The sequence below is a fragment of the Trichomycterus rosablanca genome, chromosome 14, assembly GCF_030014385.1.
Source record: "Trichomycterus rosablanca isolate fTriRos1 chromosome 14, fTriRos1.hap1, whole genome shotgun sequence".
In the NCBI taxonomy this organism is placed as follows: domain Eukaryota; kingdom Metazoa; phylum Chordata; class Actinopteri; order Siluriformes; family Trichomycteridae; genus Trichomycterus; species Trichomycterus rosablanca.
The window spans coordinates 31,049,694-31,071,875 of record NC_086001.1 but is presented as its reverse complement, the minus strand read 5'-3'; the positions used below and the strand labels follow the sequence as shown (position 1 = coordinate 31,071,875).

General features: G+C 39.0%; 2 protein-coding genes across 2 annotated transcripts in view; one reads left to right on the top strand and one right to left on the bottom strand.

Moving 5' to 3' along the window:
• LOC134326291 (zinc finger protein 420-like) overlaps positions 1-22,182 on the bottom strand; it is a gene marked incomplete at its 3' end in the record, with an annotated part of 192,081 nt that overhangs the window by 39,684 nt on the left and 130,215 nt on the right. The gene's annotated exons all lie outside the window — the stretch shown is intronic.
• Positions 1-22,182, top strand: part of LOC134327050 (zinc finger protein 658-like) — a 52,706-nt gene that overhangs the window by 16,285 nt on the left and 14,239 nt on the right. The window contains exon 3 of the mRNA XM_063009125.1: positions 7,459-7,473. Coding sequence (XP_062865195.1) covers positions 7,459-7,473 — 15 coding nt within the window. The remainder of the gene's footprint in view (positions 1-7,458; positions 7,474-22,182) is intronic.

Genomic DNA, 22,182 nt, shown 5'->3' with positions numbered 1-22,182 from the left:
CAATTTTTAAATACAATTTAATAGTTGTTAATGTATGTGTAAAAGTATTTTACAGTCGATTGATAAGCTTGTTTGACTTGAACCAGGTGTACGTACTGGCAAGTGATTTTTAACTTTTTCTCTAACGTTAATACATGGTGGTGTCAGACAGAATCACTTCACTTCTTCAATATAAAAGGTACCTGAAGGCAAGCGCGAGGAGCTCCTCGCGCATGTAGTAGAGTTTAAATAAAAAACCGTTATCTTTTTCAGTTATTCACTGAAGATTTCAAGGTAACGTTAACAGCTGCTCTTTAGGACAAAAAACATACGAAAACATTATATTAATAATACTGATATATTGTAGTAACAGAACAATAGATATAATCAAATTATTTTGTGTTTTTTATCATTAACAATTTAATTATAGTTATGTTTTAACGTTAGCCAAAAAGGCTAACTTGGTAGGTACGTTAAGCTAACTGTATAGCCAGCAATACTTAGCAAAAGGCTATCAGAAATAACTTAAAACATACATCTAAAGGTAACATTATTATTATGAATACGATATAAACCATCTAACAACATAGCTAAGTTAAATTACAAACACACGATTTCACAACGATTACATTAGTTACCTGTGCCGGCGTTAAGGGAAGACGTCACAGCTACAGCTGTATGGAGCTGGTGATCCTTCTCCTTTGAGTAAGGGGTGTGATGTATTTAAAAGGCTGGATTTAGCGCCCTCTTTTTGGCAGTAGACAATATTACAAAAAACTTTTTACAGTCATTGGCTGGCATACATTAATCCAGAAAACATGTTTACAAAGACAAAGCACAGTATCATGTCTAAAGCCTATATTTACACGTCTTTATGGATTTCCTTGACTGAGTGATTGAACTAATTAAGTGTTTACATTTTTGCAGTTACTCTTTGTGCACTCCGGAGTCATTTGACCAACACTGACCTTGGTAAGATGTTTACAAAAACATACATTATTATTTCTAAAATAAGTTTTCTACTTAGAAATAACACCCATCACCATAAAAATAGTTGCACCCAGGAGGAAGTGTAGGATTGAATAATATTCTGAAGGAAGATAACGGTCACCAGGAACAACAAATGCTTAAATATTTAATGTCTCGGCATGGAGTTTAGAGGTTCCAAATAGTGTGCAACTCAAATATTTTCATGCAATTCCTGCAGATTATGTGGTAGGGGTGGAGTGTTCATAGCATGTCCAATAGCATTCCACACATTTTCAATTGCTTTTGAACTCTTCACCAAGACTAACTTTGCTTACAAAAGATGCAACCAGCACGAGCCGGGAGGGAAAAATAAGCACATGCACCAAGATGGCCTTGCGTAGTCAGGTACAGCGATAAGGCTCCTCCTTTTGACGTCACATGCACGGCCGAGCGTGAAACTGGAATTATTCTTATGTCCTCCTCACCATGTCAATCTTACATACCAAGTTTCATTACTGTAGGTTGATTCTTTCTTGGTGCAACTATTTTTTTAAACCATTTCATATTTTAAAACATAACAAGCACTTCAGCCCTCTCTAGATGCAGTGCCTCTTAAAAAAAACAGAAACAGTAAGGGATAACACAAAAAAGTCCAAAGACTTTTGATGAGTGTATAAAGTAGATATTTTATGATATGTAAATACATTAAATAACACATTAATAACTAATTTCATTAGTTACAAACATCATTACAATATCTTCCTCACCCCTTTCCCTGTTAGTACGTTAGAATAACAGCTTTCAGTGCAAACATGAACATTGTTGAGTAAAACATAAAATGTGAAACAAAGTGTATTGACTTTTCTCAGATCCTGGTGATGGTGTACAAATACTTCTCTATTGTCTTTGATTGCTGCAGCGAGAGACACAAACATGGAGCCTCACATGACAAATTACAATTCAGCTTCAAATATGAGACGTAAATCCCGTCAACATGTAGCAAAACGTTTAAAAACATTATTTTCTCAAATGCAGGATGAGACCCTTTTTACAGCTATTGATAGAGCTAGCAATGTTGACACTGACATAAATGAAATTATGCCAGTAGACCCTGACACAAACAATGAATGTGAAAATCTTCACAGTGGCTCAGGTCATGATGATCTAAATAATGAATTCAGTGAAGACTCAGTTAGTGAGTGTGAGGATGACTTTGATGGACAGGACCACAGGCTTGATCTAGTTGCATCCTTGGCAAAATGGGCAGTACAATTTGGTGTAACATTAGTTGCCCTTTCTGCCCTCCTGTCTATTCTTAGAATTCACCATCCTTACTTGCCAAAGGACGCTAGGACATTACTTGGGACAAAGACAAAGTATGTGATTCAAAGGAAAGCAGGAGGGGTCTATCACTACTTTGGGCTTCTGACCACCTTAATGTCATTTCTAATGCGATTTGGGACACATGTAAAGAACAACCACATTTTTAAAATGCAAATAAACATTGATGGTCTGCCACTTTTCAAAAGCTCTAAATACCAGCTTTGGCCTGTCTTAGGACTAGTGCATGAATTACATAGACAGCCTTTCCTAATAGCTCTTTATGGTGGAGTTTCAAAGCCAACATCTTTAACTGATTATTTGGGAGAGGTTGTTGCAGAGCTGAAACAGTTACAATCAGGATTTATGCATAATGGGAAACGATTGTTCCTAAAAGTGAGTGCAGTTATCTGTGATGCACCAGCAAGAGCCTTTGTCAAGGGTATTAAGTCCCACACAGGTTATTCTGGGTGTGATAAATGTATCCAGTCAGGTGTATATATTCAGCATAGAATGACTTTCCCACAAAAACATGCAGCTTTGAGAACAGATGAAAGTTTCCGGGAAATGACAGATCAAGATCATCATCTTAGCATTTCTCCTTTCCAAGAATTAGTAGGAATGGTATCTCAGTTTCCCCATGACTACATGCATTTGGTTTGCTTAGGTGTTACACGGAATTTATTAGAACAATGGACTAATGGACCACTACACTGTAGAATGTCTTCTAGGACAGTGACTGAAATTTCTAAGCATCTTGTCAGTTTTGGACCTTTCATTCCGACAGAATTTGCTAGGAAACCTAGATTACTTGAAGACAGATACAGGTGGAAGGCAACTGAGTTTCGTCAGTTCCTCTTATACACTGGGCCGGTAGTTCTCAAAGACAGTGTACACCCTCAGATGTACAATAATTTTATGTTGCTTTCTGTGGCTGTACATATTTTAGCATGTCCAACACTGAGTGTTCAAATGGTTGATTTTGCTAACAATTTATTGAATTTGTTTGTTGAACATTTCAGTGAGCTTTATGGGGCTGATAAGTTAGTATACAACGTACACAGTCTAGTTCACTTAAGCAATGATGTGAAAGTGCATGGCCATTTAGATATCTTTTCAGGATTTCCCTTTGAAAATTATTTGAGTAAACTAAAAAGACTCATCAGAAATCCCAAAAATGCTGTATCTCAGATTGTAAGACGGGTGTCTGAAATGGACAGTAATTTGACTGAAGACACTGTTGATACTCATGTTGGAATGTGCAAAAAGAAACACCAAAATGGTCCAGTTCCAACAGATCTTACATCAGTGACCGAGCAGTACAAACAAATATGTCTAAACAAGATATACATCAGATGTGTAGCACCGGACAACTGTGTGAGAATTAATGGTGACATTTCATTAGTTTTAAATATTGTTGTCAGTGAGGGAACCACTTTTCTTGTTTATCAAAATTTCATGTGCAGAGAACCTTTTTTTCATTATCCAATGAAATCTAGTGATGTTGGAATCTATACAGTCTCTTGTTTGGTTCCTGAACTCAAATATTCCGTTGTCAGTGACAGCTTACAGAAATATGTACTTCTTCCTCTTCATCAAAAATATGTAGCAATTCCTTTGCTTCATGTTACCTAGAATGTTTGAATACAAATTGTACAGCATCAAACACCTAAACTTTTTTTTTAAACATCCATTAAATAAATGCATACTTGAATTATACAGAATCACTTGTTAAGGTCCACAACTTAAATATTCACTACTCACTTTTCATATGCTACTTTGTGAACTAGTACAGGTAAATAATAGAATGTATAAATCTTTGTTGTAGTTCTCATAAATATGTAAATACATTTATATTGCCATTACTGCTGATTGTTTATTGTTAATGATTTTGTTAATGTTTATTGCATATGATATAAATATTTTTGTGTACATGCTCAATGCTGGAATATATCTATTGTGTAAAAATATAATAATATGTATCTATTAAATTCATATTTTATGCTGTTTTCCTGTCTGTTATACAGATATGTATCACATTGTTGAATTTAATACAACAAAGGAAGTAGAGGTTGTACCAGACAACTGGGTAAATAATGATATATGCAGATGGCCAAAATTTAAAAATAGGGGAAGAATGAGGGCAGCTGTAATTTCCAAAGAAGTACCAACTGTAGACTGGGATGCATTTGCTGTCCGTGTTCTATATACAAGTGGTAAGTGAGTGTAATAGGCCAACAAGTTAATATTTCATTTTATAAATACTCATTTAGTACCAGTTTAATTTTGGTCGGTTTCTGACCACAGAGCCTCTCTTGACTGTGTAATATTTGGGTGGTGGACCCTTCTCAGCCTGCCGCTGAAAATTTGAGGTGTGTCACAAAATGTACATGTGACTATGAACAGCATAGTGTAACACTACGTAAACAAAAAGGAAGACAATACACCCCCAAACCCAAATAACACAGTTTTTGACCAATTTAAGCAAGATAACAACAAACAAATTACTGTCTTACTCACCATATGTTGTGTCTACTTTTGATATTTAAGTCTGTTCCTCGCTGCCTCCAAAAGTTTACTAATTGACCCAAGTAGAGGTGTATGCAGAACAGAGCGGGCGGGCGAAATTCAACCACCCAATCACAGACTAGCATTTAGAGGGCGGACCTTCTGCGATTGGCCAGTGGTGGGTGAGCCACGATAGGTAGCACTATACGCAGTCAAATGAGGCTGTTAAACCAATGTAATACAAAGCATTTGTTTTGACATGTAGCCAATGACAGATCATTTTGATCAAAAATGTAACCAGTTCACTCCAAAAGGAGGATTAATAAGTGTCCGTCCTAGCGTTGCGTGGGCGGAAGACTGGTAGCTGAAAAACCGGACTGTCCGACCTAAAGCCCTAGTCATGACCAGTAATGGCAGCTTGACATTGTTATATTAACCCATAATTCCCTGTGCTACCGTATGTGTCACAGAGGCTTTAAAAGATATATAAAATTCTTTACAGCACTTTGTCCTTTACTTTAACTCAAGTCCCTAAATGGATTCTCTGTTCTTTAGACAAAACCTGCTTGGTTTAAAAGTGTATTTTTTTTTGTTTCTAAAGGTCTGTTCCAACACATTTAATAATTTGCTACTGTATACATTATACATAATACATTACATATAACCAGTTCTGACCCCATTTCTACAACTAAATAATCACTAGTTATGAAATCATTGTTGTGACATATATGCTATATATCTGGATTTAAAAATATTTACAAAAAAAGTATATACAGTGTATCACAAAAGTGAGTACACCCCTCACATTTCTGCAGATATTTAAGTATATCTTTATGGGACAACACTGACAAAATGACACTTTGACACAATGAAAAGTAGTCTGTGTGCAGCTTATATAACAGTGTAAATTTATTCTTCCCTCAAAATAACTCAATATACAGCCATAATGTCTAAACCACTGGCAACAAAAGTGAGTACACCCCTTAGTGAAAGTTCCTGAAGTGTCAATATTTTGTGTGGCCACCATTATTTCCCAGAACTGCCTTAACTCTCCTGGGCATGGAGTTTACCAGAGCTTCACAGGTTGCCACTGGAATGCTTTTCCACTCCTCCATGACGACATCACGGAGCTGGCGGATATTCGAGACTTTGCACTCCTCCACCTTCCGCTTGAGGATGCCCCAAAGATGTTCTATTGGGTTTAGGTCTGGAGACATGCTTGGCCAGTCCATCACCTTTACCCTCAGCCTCTTCAATAAAGCAGTGGTCGTCTTAGAGGTGTGTTTGGGGTCATTATCATGCTGGAACACTGCCCTGCGACGCAGTTTCCAGAGGGAGGGGATCATGCTCTGCTTCAGTATTTCACAGTACATATTGGAGTTCATGTGTCCCTCAATGAAATGTAACTCCCCAACACCTGCTGCACTCATGCAGCCCCAGACCATGGCATTCCCACCACCATGCTTGACTGTAGGCATGACACACTTATCTTTGTACTCCTCACCTGATTGCCGCCACACATGCTTGAGACCATCTGAACCAAACAAATTAATCTTGGTCTCATCAGACCATAGGACATGGTTCCAGTAATCCATGTCCTTTGTTGACATGTCTTCAGCAAACTGTTTGCGGGCTTTCTTGTGTAGAGACTTCAGAAGAGGCTTCCTTCTGGGGTGACAGCCATGCAGACCAATTTGATGTAGTGTGCGGCGTATGGTCTGAGCACTGACAGGCTGACCCCCCACCTTTTCAATCTCTGCAGCAATGCTGACAGCACTCCTGCGCCTATCTTTCAAAGACAGCAGTTGGATGTGACGCTGAGCACGTGCACTCAGCTTCTTTGGACGACCAACGCGAGGTCTGTTCTGAGTGGACCCTGCTCTTTTAAAACGCTGGATGATCTTGGCCACTGTGCTGCAGCTCAGTTTCAGGGTGTTGGCAATCTTCTTGTAGCCTTGGCCATCTTCATGTAGCGCAACAATTCGTCTTTTAAGATCCTCAGAGAGTTCTTTGCCATGTTGGAACTTTCAGTGACCAGTATGAGAGAGTGTGAAGCTCTCACTACTAAATTGAACACACCTGCTCCCTATGCACACCTGAGACCTAGTAACACTTACAAATCACATGACATTTTGGAGGGAAAATGACAAGCAGTGTTCAATTTGGACATTTAGGGGTGTAGTCTCTTAGGGGTGTACTCACTTTTGTTGCCGGTGGTTTAGACATTAATGGCTGTATATTGAGTTATTTTGAGGGAAGAATAAATTTACACTGTTATATAAGCTGCACACAGACTACTTTTCATTGTGTCAAAGTGTCATTTTGTCAGTGTTGTCCCATGAAAAGATATACTTAAATATCTGCAGAAATGTGAGGGGTGTACTCACTTTTGTGATACACTGTATATATATATATATATATATATATATATATGTATAGTGAATCTTTGTCCACATAATTTACATATATTTTTCTATTTTATTAGAGTCTTTCCAAGCTGCTAGAAGCAAGCTGCCAAGAGCAGAAATTGTGTCAGATCTACAGACAGCAGAAGAAGATAATGTACCTGCTGTAAAAAAAAGAATCAGAAGGTACTCTTATAATGATTAATGTTTCAGGGGCACATATAAAAATGCATTACAAGATATATGGTTCAATGGCCACACTGTTGTCACGTGGGAGAGAAAGGACTCAAGCGTGGAGGTTTAAATAAATAAAAGTTTATTTATTAACAGAAAACACAGAACATCACACACAAGACAGAACTCAAAAAACAAACATAAGGAACCCCGATGGACTTTAGCTGGGGAATGCAGGCAGCAACAAAAAGAAAAGAAGAAAACTAAAAGACGCTGGGCGCGAACCCCGGCCGCTCGGGTGAGAGCCGGGCGCGTAACCAGCGCGCTGCTGCAGCGGGGGAAAGCAGATGACTTCATGCGCTTAATGCCTCGAAATCGCCTCAGGCGCAGTTCGAGGTAACAGACGGCTCCGTTATCAGCCGCAGCTAGAGCCAATCTGTTAAAGCCTACGAAGAGGGTGCAGATTCGAACCGGGTGAGCTGGCAGTACGGCCACGCGCTTGGCGGTGTCGCCACCCAGCGGTTGCAGAATCCCAGACTAAATGTTTTGCTACAAAGCCCCGAAATCGCCTCAGGCGCAGTTCGGGGTAACAGACGGCTCCTTCATCAGCCGCAGCTAGAGCCAATCTGTTAAAGCACACAAAAGGGTGCGGATTCGAACCGGGAATGCTGGCAGGACAGCCGCGCACTTAGCGGTGTCGCCACCCAGCGGTTGCTGAATCCCAGAATAATTATTTTTAAGCTACCGAAAACCCCGAAATCGCCACTGGCGAAGTTCGGGGGAAACAGAGGGCTCCGTCATCAGCCGCAGCTAGAGCCACTCTGTTATGCAAACTGAGTAAAGCTCCTAGTGCGGATTCGAACCGGGGGTGCTGGCAGATCAACCGAGTGTTCTACCGAGTCGCCACCCACCGGTTGCCGAATACCACAACTAGAATAGCTAGGTAGACATTAGCGGGGAGAGGACCAGCGCCGTGTCACGGGGCTGGCTTCACCCGCTAATGCTAAATGCTAACGGGCAAAATAAAAACAGTACGAGGACTGCACGACATCGCACCACGCTACTTCTAAGAAGGTAAAAGAAAAGCTAATTACCTCAACCTTGCAGTCTACACACCCTGATGGCCTAATGCCACCGGGGGTACCTCTAAAACTACAAAAGAAGCGTGGGGGAGCCGTCAGCAGTCCCCAAGGACACCGCAGTGCCCAAAACAAAAGGAGCAAACAAGACGAAAGGTGCGACCATTTCTGGACTCAGTGGAGGACCCCCATTCTCTCCCAATAATTTTTTTGGGGGGGCACTCCCTGGTTGCTTATAGCAACCTGGGGGAATCCCCCGGTTGCCAGTAGCAACCTGGGGGAACTGGACCGCTGGCTAGGGACCTCAGGAGAGGTCCCTTTAAGGAGGGGGTACTGTAATGGTTCTGTGGCGTTTGTGGGACTTACCACTCTTCCCTGACGTCACAGGCCTTACAGAGCAGTATTCACCCTCTTCGTAGGCTTTAACAGATTGGCTCTAGCTGCGGCTGATAACGGAGCCGTCTGTTACCTCGAACTGCGCCTGAGGCGATTTCGAGGCATTAAGCGCATGAAGTCATCTGCTTTCCCCCGCTGCAGCAGCGCGCTGGTTACGCGCCCGGCTCTCACCCGAGCGGCCGGGGTTCGCGCCCAGCGTCTTTTAGTTTTCTTCTTTTCTTTTTGTTGCTGCCTGCATTCCCCAGCTAAAGTCCATCGGGGTTCCTTATGTTTGTTTTTTGAGTTCTGTCTTGTGTGTGATGTTCTGTGTTTTCTGTTAATAAATAAACTTTTATTTATTTAAACCTCCACGCTTGAGTCCTTTCTCTCCCACGTGACAGAAAGGTGCGAAGTTCGGTGACATATAGGTTGGAGCTACCTCCCAGGATGAAGGCGCATCCAACCTTCCACGTCTCCCAACTTCGCACCTTTCTGTCACGTGGGAGAGAAAGGACTCAAGCGTGGAGGTTTAAATAAATAAAAGTTTATTTATTAACAGAAAACACAGAACATCACACACAAGACAGAACTCAAAAAACAAACATAAGGAACCCCGATGGACTTTAGCTGGGGAATGCAGGCAGCAACAAAAAGAAAAGAAGAAAACTAAAAGACGCTGGGCGCGAACCCCGGCCGCTCGGGTGAGAGCCGGGCGCGTAACCAGCGCGCTGCTGCAGCGGGGGAAAGCAGATGACTTCATGCGCTTAATGCCTCGAAATCGCCTCAGGCGCAGTTCGAGGTAACAGACGGCTCCGTTATCAGCCGCAGCTAGAGCCAATCTGTTAAAGCCTACGAAGAGGGTGAATACTGCTCTGTAAGGCCTGTGACGTCAGGGAAGAGTGGTAAGTCCCACAAACGCCACAGAACCATTACAACTGTAATTGCTGTAGTGTACAGGTTGTATTTGGAGTTACTGTATAACATTTTGTTTTTGCAAGCAATGTGTATGTAGTAGTATGTCTACTATGTAAGTTCAATTATACGTGAATACTGAAAATATGTACTTAATAAATAATAAACCTTAATTTGTAGGATAAATAGAAGATTTCTCGAATCTGACAGTGAAAGTGAAGGTGAAAAGAAAGCTTATAAACCTCCTGCCAAAAGAGCCAGGCCTCACTTTGCAGAGGCACCACAGGTGACTCCACCAGACATGAATAGGCCTGTCACTTCAGTTTTAATACCTCCAGTCATTCACCAGCAAACCGTTCAGGAACAACCAAGCCCAGTATGTGCAGGTAAGTGTCACATACTCACAATATCCAATAAATTATATATATATATATATATATATATATATATAGAGAGAGAGAGAGAGAGAGAGAGAGAGAGAGAGAGAGAGAGAGAGAGAGAGAGAGAGAGAGAGAGAGAGAGAGAGAGAGAGAGAGAGAGAGAGAGAGAGAGAGAGAGAGAGAGAGAGAGAGAGAGAGAGAGAGAGAGAGAGAGAGAGAGAGAGAGAGAGAGAGAGAGAGAGAGCAGTGGTAGCCTAGTGGTTAAGGTACTGGATTAGTAATCTGAAGGTTGCCGGGGAGTCTGCTAAGTGCTGAAAATGTAATGTAAATGTGTGTGTGTGTGTATATATATATATACAGTGCCTTGCAAAAGTATTCAGCCCCCTTGAACTTTTCAACCTTTTGCCACATTTCAGGCTTTAAACATAAAGATATGAAAATGTAATTTTTTTGTGAAGAATCAACAACAAGCGGGACACAATCGTGAAGTGGAACGAAATTTATTGGATATTTAAAACTTTTTTTAGAAATAAAAAACTGAAAAGTGGGGCGTGCAATATTATTCAGCCCCCTTGCGTTAATACTTTGTAGCGCCACCTTTTGCTGCGATTACAGCTGCAAGTCGCTTGGGGTATGTCTCTATCAGTTTTGCACATCGAGATACTGAAATTTTTGCCCATTCTTCCTTGCAAAACAGTTCGAGCTCAGTGAGGTTGGATGGAGAGCGTTTGTGAACAGCAGTTTTCAGCTTTTTCCACAGATTCTCGATGGGATTCAGGTCTGGACTTTGACTTGGCCATTTTAACACCTGGATAAGTTTATTTGTGAACCATTCCATTGTAGATTTTGCTTTATGTTTTGGATCATTGTCTTGTTGGAAGATAAATCACCGTCCCAGTCTCAGGTCTTTTGCAGACTGCAACAGGTTTTCTTCCAGAATGGTCCTGTATTTGGCTCCATCCATCTTCCCATCAATTTTAACCATCTTCCCTGTCCCTGCTGAAGAAAAGCAGGCCCAAACCATGATGCTGCCACCACCATGTTTGACAGTGGGGATGGTGTGTTCAGGGTGATGAGCTGTGTTGCTTTTATGCCAAACATAACGTTTTGCGTTGTGGCCAAAAAGTTCGATTTTGGTTTCATCTGACCAGAGCACCTTCTTCCACATGCTTGGTGTGTCTCCCAGGTGACTTTTTATAGATATCTTTGAGAAATGGCTTTCTTCTTGCCACTCTTCCATAAAGGCCAGATTTGTGCAGTGTACGACTGATTGTGTCCTATGGACAGATTCTCCCACCTCAGCTGTAGATCTCTGCAGTTCATTCAGAGTGATCATGGGCCTCTTGGCTGCATCTCTGATCAGTCTTCTCCTTGTTTGAGCTGAAAGTTTAGAGGGACGGCCGGGTCTTGGTAGATTTGCAGTGGTCTGATACTCCCTTCATTTCAATATGATCGCTTGCACAGTGCTCCTTGAGATGTTTAAAGCTTGGGAAATCTTTTTGTATCCAAATTCGGCTTTAAACTTCTCCACAACAGTATCTCGGACCTGCCTGGTGTGTTCCTTGGTCTTCATGATGCTCTCTGCGCTTTAAACAGAACTCTGAGACTATCACAGAGCAGGTGCATTTATACGGAGACTTGATTACACACAGGTGGATTCTATTTATCACCATCAGTCATTTAGGTCAACATTGGATCATTCAGAGATCCTCACTGAACTTCTGGAGTGAGTTTGCTGCACTGAAAGTAAAGGGGCTGAATAATATTGCACGCCCCACTTTTCAGGTTTTTATTTCTAAAAAAAGTTTAAAATATCCAATAAATTTCGTTCCACTTCACAATTGTGTCGCACTTGTTATTGATTCTTCACAAAAAATTACAATTTCATATCTTTATGTTTAAAGCCTGAAATGTGGCAAAAGGTTGAAAAGTTCAAGGGGGCTGAATACTTTTGCAAGGCACTGTATATATATATATATAATATATATACTGTGTATATACAGTAGATATACACTGATCGGCCATGACATTAAAACCACCTCCTTGTTTCTACACTCACTGTCCATTTTATCAGCTCCACTTACCATATAGAAGCACTTTGTAGTTTTACAATTTGTGTGTGTGTGTGTGTGTGTATTTAGAAATTGAAATTATTAACTGTAAGTTATTTTTTACTAACAGTAATCGGGAGGGAAATTTTAACTGTATTAGAGATTCTGCGACAACAACAAAATGAAATGCTAGGCCTACTTAGGTCCATCACAATTGCATTAGGAAAAAATCATCCAAAACAAATTGAGGATTTTACTGCTCCACTTGCAAACGAATCCCAGTTCAGACAATTTGACATTAACCTCAAGGCAGACTCTGATCTTCAGAAGAGACTAGTAAGTGCTTTCTATGTTAAATTTTACGTGTTATGTATGTACTTTGTTATAGTACCTTTAAAAGATACAATTTGACAATTTACTTAACCATGGTGTGTTCTTAAGTGACCCTCTACTATGTTTAAGAGCAGATAACTTTTTTTTTACTTAAAACTTCTTGACTTTTATTAGTGAGCACAACATTAGAAAATGTAAAACATTGCATTTGTTTATATTTCTATAAAAGCTGTAAAATGTTTTGCATTATAAGAAATAATTATAATATGCAGCTAATAATGTTAAAATGGTTGCTAAAGTGCCATTAGACTGTTGCTTTTGTGTCCTGGGTGTTTGTCAAAGTGTGTGTGTGTGTGTGTGTGTGTGTGTGTGTGTGTGTGTGTAGTGTGTGGTGTAAAGTGTCCAAATACGTTTGGTTACAGTATGTATACTGACTGTGGTGCAGTAACAGACAATCACCCATTTCTGTGTGCAGTATAGCGCAGTGAATGTGCAGTATGGATTACATTTGGGTTAATTAGGGATAATTTGGATTATATTTGGCGATCTTAGAAACTTGTCAAATTTACGCATTCTTAATTTCAGTTTATTGAAATAAAAAAAATAATGTTTTTTTTTCTTTTACAGATTGAGTGTTTTGGTGTTTCTGGAGGTATGACTATGAAGGAAACTGTTTGGAGAATTATGCAAAAAACAGTAACAAATGACCTGGCAAAAAAAATAAACTGGACAGGAGCAAATGAAAAAATTCCATTTAAATCGACCAAACTGAAAGATATAATCTTGGGTAGGTTTTTTTTTTAATTAATATTCATAATTTAAAAGTTTTAAAAGACTTTGTTTTGGCAGGGTAAAAGACAGAATATTTTACATATTTATACATACTGGAACATATACAGTACAAAATGAGCACTAAAAGAATATTTATATACACTGAGGTGTCATTTTATCATATACCCCTACCATAGATGTTATAAACGTTACAGCAGAATGTGAGGGGCTGATAAATTGTGCAGGAACAAATGAGCTTTAGACTATAATTGTTTATCACTCCTGAGTCTAGTTCACTCATCCACCTTCTGTGTACCTGACAAAATGGTCAATGATGGTGTTGTTTTAATACAATGTAGCCACAGTGTAGATATACCTGAGACACTGTGTTCTTTTTGTATACTATGTATGTTTTCCAATATGTTTTAGCTGCTGTCAGGAGAAACAGTTTCACTGCAAACGCAACGGATGGGGAAATAGAAAAACACATAAAAAGGTGGCTTCAGCTTTCTGGGGACAGGGAAGGAGGAAGAAAGGACAGAGAAAAGAGACATGAAAGGAATAGTCAAGTTACTGAATGAAGTTTCACTACAAAAAGACAAGGGTTTAACAAGAAATTAATTGGGTTTATCTAGCTTAAATAAAAATGTCAATGAAAAAATATGAAAACTATTTAAATTGCATTAACTCATTAAGTATCCATATATTATTTTTTAAAATTGTATTATATATTTTTTTGTTTCAAGTGAAAGGTTTTAATTAATTTAACGTGTAATTTATGGAATACAATTATATGACAGTGTGTTTTTTTAATACAATGATATATAATAGCGATTACTTTCAATGTGTTAGATTAGTAAATACAATATTACAGTAATATCAGTACAGTGTATCTTTTGCTCTTATTTATTTGGTTCAGAATATTTTACACATTTACTTTAAAGGCCTTAGTTGACTATAATACATTTTAACTGTTTATTGCTTAGTAATTGTTCATTTACTGCTGAGAATTGTTTTTAATTAAATGCATTCAATGTATTAAATATCTGTTTTTTTCTACAGTAAACATAAATAATTATGACTCATATACAATTACAACTGCAATATCCTATCTATTATCTTTTTTGCCTGTCATCAAAATTTTCACTTTCCTGAAGTGACTTCATTATCAATTAAATGATCAAATATAGTACAGATGTCAAACATGAGGTAGATTGCCTGATACCACTGTGTATCTTTTTAAACAGTAATTTGCAATTATATCATTTGATAATACACCTATTTTACCTTCTGTACTTATACCTGTCCTTCTTTCATCAGCAGCTTCAACTTCATGTTTAATCATCTGAACTGATCTTCTCAAACCAATTTAAGTAAATGAAATATCTTAAACACTGCATGTCAAGGGACTGAAAAATAGGGGTGCATGATATGGACATAAAATACAATAGGGCCACTTTAAAGAAAATTTTTCGATTTTGAGAATAAAGTTGATATTATTTCAAGAATAAAGTTGATATTATTTTGAGATTAAAGTCAAAATATTATGGCCATAGCAACTTTCTTGTGTTAAAATGAGAGATGTTCATGATCTCCTGGCACATCAGCACCAATTTGTTTGAATAAAAGTAAGGGGCGTAGCACCAAATTCTGGGCCCTATGCACAAGCAGTGCCCATGGGCCCCCTCCACCTCAGTCCAGACTCTTTCTAGACTCCTCAAGGGCCCTCCCCCGACTTGGGACCCTGGTAACTCAGTCCCACTTTTCACCCCACTACGATGCCCCTGGTAAAAGGACAATGAAACAGCTTTGCAATAAACTGTATTTATTTAGAAGAACGTGCGCCACCGGTGTGCTTGGTGTCTGCGTCATCACCAGTATTTTAATTCGAGCCTTATGGACTTGTACGATAAACTAAAGCCGATCAGCATCGCTATAAATGGTTGCATTGACGGGTTTAGTCATAATGTCATGTGGGTGGAAGTGTACAATACAAACAACCACTCTTTGGCCATAATATTTCAACTTCATTCTCATAATAATTTCACCTTTATTCTCGAAATATTTTTGACTTTATTCTTATAATCATTTCAACTTTATTCTCAAAACTGAAACTTACATACTGTATATATATATATATATATATATATATATATATTTTTTTTTTTTTTTTTTTTTTTTTACAGTGGCCCTAGTTTGTAGGCAAACTTAAGTTTGTGCTTATGTTATTCAACCTACTGAAGACACTGTTTTGCTAAAGTACTGTTCTGGATAATGCTTGTGGCATTATTTTCTTTAACATTCAACGTTTTTCATTTCTGTTTTTGGTTTCATTTCAGAATTGAAGACCAGTGTGAGGCAGGAAATTATGGCTATTATATTATTATTTTTTATGAACTTATAATAAATAAAAATACTTGATAAAAATGTTGGTGTACATTAGTTTTTTTTCTGTTACTGGTTTAACTGTACTATATAGTACTATTTAAGACATTTTTTTAAGACATACATACATATATGTTAAACGTGTGTACATTTTTGTTACTATTATTCTTATTCTTCACCTTTGTCTTCTTATTAATACATTATTTGCAATAGTTGTACTTATTATTAAAGAGCAAGAACATTTGAAGTAGTCCCAGTGACCATTAAAGGTTACATATGGCTGGGGAAAGCCTTTTTAAAAATCTACTGCAGGCCAGAACTGGGCCATTATTGGCCCGATAATGGTTGTTCTGGCTAGCAGGTGGTTAAGTGCTGGCATATTGCTGGCAGTCATGGCTGGGATCCGGGCAGCCGTATACGGGCCACAATCTAACCGTCATTCATTTTGACACTGGGCCAGATCTGGCTGCCGGATGTGGGCCGACACAAAAAGTTCCGGCATGCCGAATATGGCCCAGAACTGGGTAGTTTATAAGAATATATAGAGCTATCGAGATGTGCTACCTATAGTTCATTATAATATACAGAGCTATCGAGATGTGCTACCACTAGGTATAATAATATATAGAGCTATCGAGATGTGCTACCTATAGTTTATAATAAGATAAACATAATTTTAATAAGAATAGATCGATAAAACTTAAATATTTACTACAGGAATACATTTCGATAGGGTAGGACAAATCGACAGATAGATCTATAAATCTGCGCTACGGTAGGAAATTTCGATAGGGTAGGACAAATCGACAGAACACCGGCGCTGAATCAGACACTGGACGCACAGCCGGACAACCAGCGTCGGCGCGCACGCGTTTCTACGAGCAACAGCCAGACCCAGCTGTGGTAACAACTGGACCGGATCTGGCTACATTGATTCTGGCCGATTCTGACACACAGCCGACTGTGCCGATAGAAAAGTGGGAACTGGGCCAGATGATTGTGCTAGCTGGGTCTACAGTACAAACACAGCAGCTTCTTGTTCTTCTTATGATGTTTAATGGCGGTTGGCAGAACAACTTAAGACGCACCAGCGCCACCAACTGGACTGGAGTTGAACAGCAGCTTAGCAGTAAAACATCTCCATTAGCCCTGTATCTCTCAGCTACAGTGTTGGGGGGAACGCGGTACAGTCACGTGATTACTTTTTATCTGTAACGAAGTAATGTAACGCGTTACAGTTACATATTTGTAATGACATTACAGTTACTGTGATGAGGGATGAGTCGTTCCTGAACTAACCGATTCTATTGAACGATTCTTTTAAAATGAATTAAAAGAACCGAGTCGCTCCTCTAGTATAAGGACAAATAATTAAGTAATAAACTTGTTTAATGATGTTAAATCTGATTGGTTCATGGCGTGTATGTTTTAAAGCAGAAACAAACACAGGCACATCTCTGCACAAGAGAGGATTTTTCTGAAACTAAATAAATAAAGTAAATAAATGGAATTTGTTTGTAGATGTGATTCCAGTATACAGTATTTGTTTGGGTTTAGAATGTAACGTGAAAGTAAAGTAATGAGGAACGAGATTACATGTTCCAGGATGTAATGAGTAAAGTAATCCCATTACAATTTTAGTTAAGTAATGAGTAATGAGTAATGGATTACTTTTTTGAGTCACTACCCCAACACTGCTCAGGTAGCTTTAGAGAGGACTACAGTCAGTCCTAGACGTTCTTCCAAGCAGTTTCTCTAATGTCATGTTTTGTTTTTCAACTCACACATTCACACCAGTAGAAGCTTAAAAATAACACTACAAACCAACTAGTCTATAAGCACAAGAGGATTAATCTTTCTAGACGGTGCTGTTTATGCTTTTACACTTTAATTAAGTCAGTGCCTGTGTGAACAATGGTCACAAGATCTCCATATCATATATTTTTAACAGTTATCCAGTAGTGCCACAAGAGGCGCCAAACAATAATACAAGTCAAGTCAAATTTATTTATACAGCGCTTTCTACACTGAACAAAGCAACTTTGCAGTATCCAGGACCAACAGACCAAAAACCCCTGTTGAGCAAACCGAGGGCGACAGTGAGAAGGAAAAACTTCCTTAAAATTACAGGAAAAACCTTGAGAGGAACCAGACTCAGCAGGGACCTCCATCCTCCCTGTGTGGCCTAGAGGATCATTTAAATGAATAAAATGTACACAAATCATACATACACAAACCTAACCTAAACAATTTTAAGCTTTTAATTACTTATTTATTTATTTTAGTTTCAATACAACACGAAGCTGGCAAGAAAAATAAAAGTAAGAGAAAGGGATGGGAGACTTTTATCCACACACACACACCTTCACTCCAAACCTCCTGTTACACACTGACCCAGCGGCTTTTTCTTCATCAAAGCTAATGTCCAAGGCAGTTAAACAAAGTTACTATTATTTATTTATTGTAATATTTACATTATAATTTCCTGTAGTACGAGTGGGATGGGTAAGTGTAGCATCTCTCCTATAAAATATTTCTTTAAACGAAAAGACATGTGAAACAGTTGCAGGATGAGGCATAAAAAGTATGTGTGTGTGTATTATTTAAAACTAAACTGAATGATAATTGGTTACCTTCAAATAATTGTGCAGCATGTGTTCCTGATTTACATTCAGTGTTAACAAGTAAAGAAGGACCCACCGTGACCCTGACCAGGTGCTAAAAATAAAAAAACCTTACACTGTTGTTCCACCTCTCTCTCTCTCTCTCTCTCTCTCTCTCTCTCTCTCTCCTTTAGTTCAGCAGAAGTGAAACTGATCTGATCCTGTTCTGTTCGAGTGTGGATCTGTTCCGTGTCTGTGTTTGTAGTTTTGTAGATAATTGAAGTTGATGAACGCAGGTGAGTTTATACATTTCTACACTTCTGTACATTACTGTGTATTGTTACTTTATGTAGTTCAGATTGTTGATTTGATTTAAACACACTTGTTTTGAACAGAACACTCACGAACTAAACCAGGAAGTCTTGGACATTCGCCTGACATTCGAGTTTCTTTCGGCTCGTTCTCGGCTAATAAACATCCAAAAATGAGTGAAACTGCATTAACTGATTCTGCAGTAAACAAGGAACAAACTACAATCAAATATGTTTAAAACGTTTTTTCTGTACATGTTTATTTTCTGTTATAATAAAAAAAAAAGCCTTTAAAAGTAGCACTATTTGAACATGAATTTTGCCCTCCTTTCCTTCTGTCTTGCAAATTTCTCAATGACATTATGGTTAAAGTCAGTAATCTCAGTCACTAGTCTCTTCTCCATTGACAGCATGGCCATTGCATTCAGCCTGTCCTGGGTCATAGAGTTTCTCAGAAAGGTTTTAATTCTTTTCAAGGTTGAGAAGCACCTTTCAGCTTCTGCTGTGGTCATGGGTGTGGTGATGAGGATCTTCAGGAGAGTGACAGTCTCTGAAAATACTTCTTCAAGATTATTTTCCATAAACATCTGGAATAGGCCCACAGCACCACAACAGGCTTTGAACTCTTCCTTGCTGTAGATAAGACTAAGCTCTGTCTTCAGCTTACCTTGATTGAGCACTGGATAGGCTTTTAAGGTGTTGCTCAGTGCATCTTCAGGAAATGCTGTCTTGTATTGTTTAAACCTGTCCCCCTGCAAGAGTGTGGCACTAACAAGGTGGTTTGTGAAGGAAAAGCGCTCACTGGTGTGTCCCAGTATGATATCACAGACCTAGAGAAGGATAAACATGAAAATTATGAAGTGATCATAATTTATTTATTTCACATCTAAATAGTTATTTTTCTATCACTGTTGAAATTTAGTCATAGATCAAGTCATAGAAATGAGTTTGCTGCCATTTTCAAGACAACATGTGTTAAAGCATTTTTGGAACAGAATTTTTGTGGGACAGGTTTATAGAAAATTCAGGAACCAAATGTTATGAGAATTTGTTTTATTCCATATTACCCATATATTGCAGTACAGCAAGAATAATAACATATATTGCTGACAAGCATTACACCAACATACACTGATCATTCATGCATAGCATAGAAACAGCTCTAAACAAATCTAATTGGACTGTGACTTCCACAACTCACCTCTGCAGCAATCCTTTCATGGTCTTCTACACTGAGTGTCCGACGCTTCTTTACTGGCTGACCGCTACCTTCACTGCTTTGTCCAACCATGGAATGGAGAGAATTTCTGCAAAGGAAAAAAATTACAATAACAATAATAATAACAATAATACTAATAAACAAAAGAGGAAAATGCACAACTATTACCTGATCTTTTGAATGTCCTGCTGGAACTGCTGAATGCTCTCCTTGATATAAACTGAATCTATGACCTTCTTCTGGAGTTTGGAATAGAGGAGGTCCACATGAGGCATGATATGGTGGAAAAGCTGCAGAAAGAACTTAAAATCCTGATCCTCCAGTAGCATGGCAAACGCACCTGCCTCTCTGACAGTAACGGGGTCAAAGTCACCAGAGTCTCGTATGCTTTCAAAACAGCGAATGAGGTCCTCTCTGTGTTCAAACACAGTATTGATGGTACGGCTGTGAAAGTTCCATCTGATATTGCTGGATGCTGGTAGTCTGTGCGACACAACTCTATCAAGAATACTTGTGCGCTTGGGTGATCTGGAAAAAAAGCTGGCAAATCCACCAAGGTTAGAAAAAGAAATTCTCACTTTGGTTATGTGAGAAGTAGCCTGCTGCATTATCAAATTGAGCTGATGTGCATAGCAGTGGATGTAGTGTGCATTTGGGTACATGTCTTGTATCTTCTTCTGAACACCTGCAGTGGCACTCCTCATCACGCTGGCTCCATCATATGCCTGGCAGATGAGCTTACCCTTTTGATCCTCAGGAAGGATAGTTGCAAGACGTTCTTTTAGGGCTGTAGCAATGGAATCAGCAGTGGCCGACTGCAAAGGGATGAACTCAAAAAATCTTTCCTGCACATTGTTTTTAGCATCAATATAGCGTAGTACAAGAACAAGCTGGCACTGCGTGGCAATATCCATTGTCTCATCTGCCTGGATTGAAAGAAAATCGCTGCCCTGGGCTTCTTTGATTATATGTTCCTTCAGAACAGACAACATACAGTCCAGTAGCTCATTCTGCACAGTTTTTGAAGTTCCCTTAAACACAGTGGCATTCTCAATGTGCTCTCTCAGCACTCCATCAAGGGAAGCAACAAAATCCACCAACCCTCGAAAAATTCCGGGATTATCTGAGCTCTTACTTTCATCATGGCCACGCAAGGCCAGCTCAAAGGCTCCACAAAATTTCACACAGTCTATTATTCTAGATTTTTTGTCACCTCTTCATTGTGCCTTCTAACAGCAATCCTGTAACCTCCTGTAATCCTGTAACCTTCATCTTACAACTAACTTCATCTGCAACTAACTGTTTAACGTGAACCAAGCTGATGAACCGCAGCTGATTGATCAGTTAATGAGTGGACTCGGGGATTGTCCAATCACACGGCGTTTAAAAAAAATAAGCCAATAGTGACACACTTCTAATAAGAGTGGGTGTATACGGGGCGCAGAGAGCTGCGCCCTGTGGAAAATTGAAAACAACCAATTAAAGAGCAGCCTCAGACCACGTGCTTGCCAAAAGTTTATGCACGTACATAGACACTCATTAGACTGGCGCCCCGCGCATGGGACGTGTGCACGATGTAAACAATTAAATACAAATATTTATTTATTTAAAAATGCTATCATGACCATTAGATAAACAGTTAATTAGACAATTAGACAAACAGACTAATTAATTTCATAATTATTTTGCAGTATGTAATTTACTTATTTTAACATCTTAATAATTTGAAGGGGGGCGGTGCCCCTGCACCCCGTATTGGCCAGCCGCCACTGCATTTAGGGATGTGTAATGTGTCATTTTAGGACAGCCCATCTTATAAAACTTTTTTAAACTGTATAACCACTGAAGTTGGCATTAATTGTGGATTCTATAGACCAGCCTTCTATTCATCACTAACAAACACCAAACAACATCATACTGCAAATCTCATAACTCAACACAAGTCAAGGTAGTAGTTTAAAAGTGACAGTAAGTCTGTGTCTGTTTCTGTTACTTATTCTGAATTGTGTTTGTTTGTAAACTGTGAATTAGTTCTTAATCTGGTCGTGATGTTAGTGAATTAAACCTACATCTCTCTGATGGTCTGACCGATGAGCTGTCTGTACTAACATGCTGCTTAAGCCTGGCTAGCTCAGTCGGTAGAGCATGAGACTCTTAATCTCAGGGTCATGGGTTCGAGCCCCACGTTGGGCGAGTATCTTCATTTAACATCTACGGAAACCAAAAGGACGTTCTTCAACTTTGGACAACTGGTCTCCGGTGACTTATCAGGTGGATATTTGTGCTTGTAGGACTGTTGTTTACTGGATGTTTTCAGTTACTTATTTCCACTATTCTGTGGAGCTACACATTGTTGTTGTGTCTCATATCCGTTTCATCAACAGGCAGGTTGTGCAATAAAAGGCACT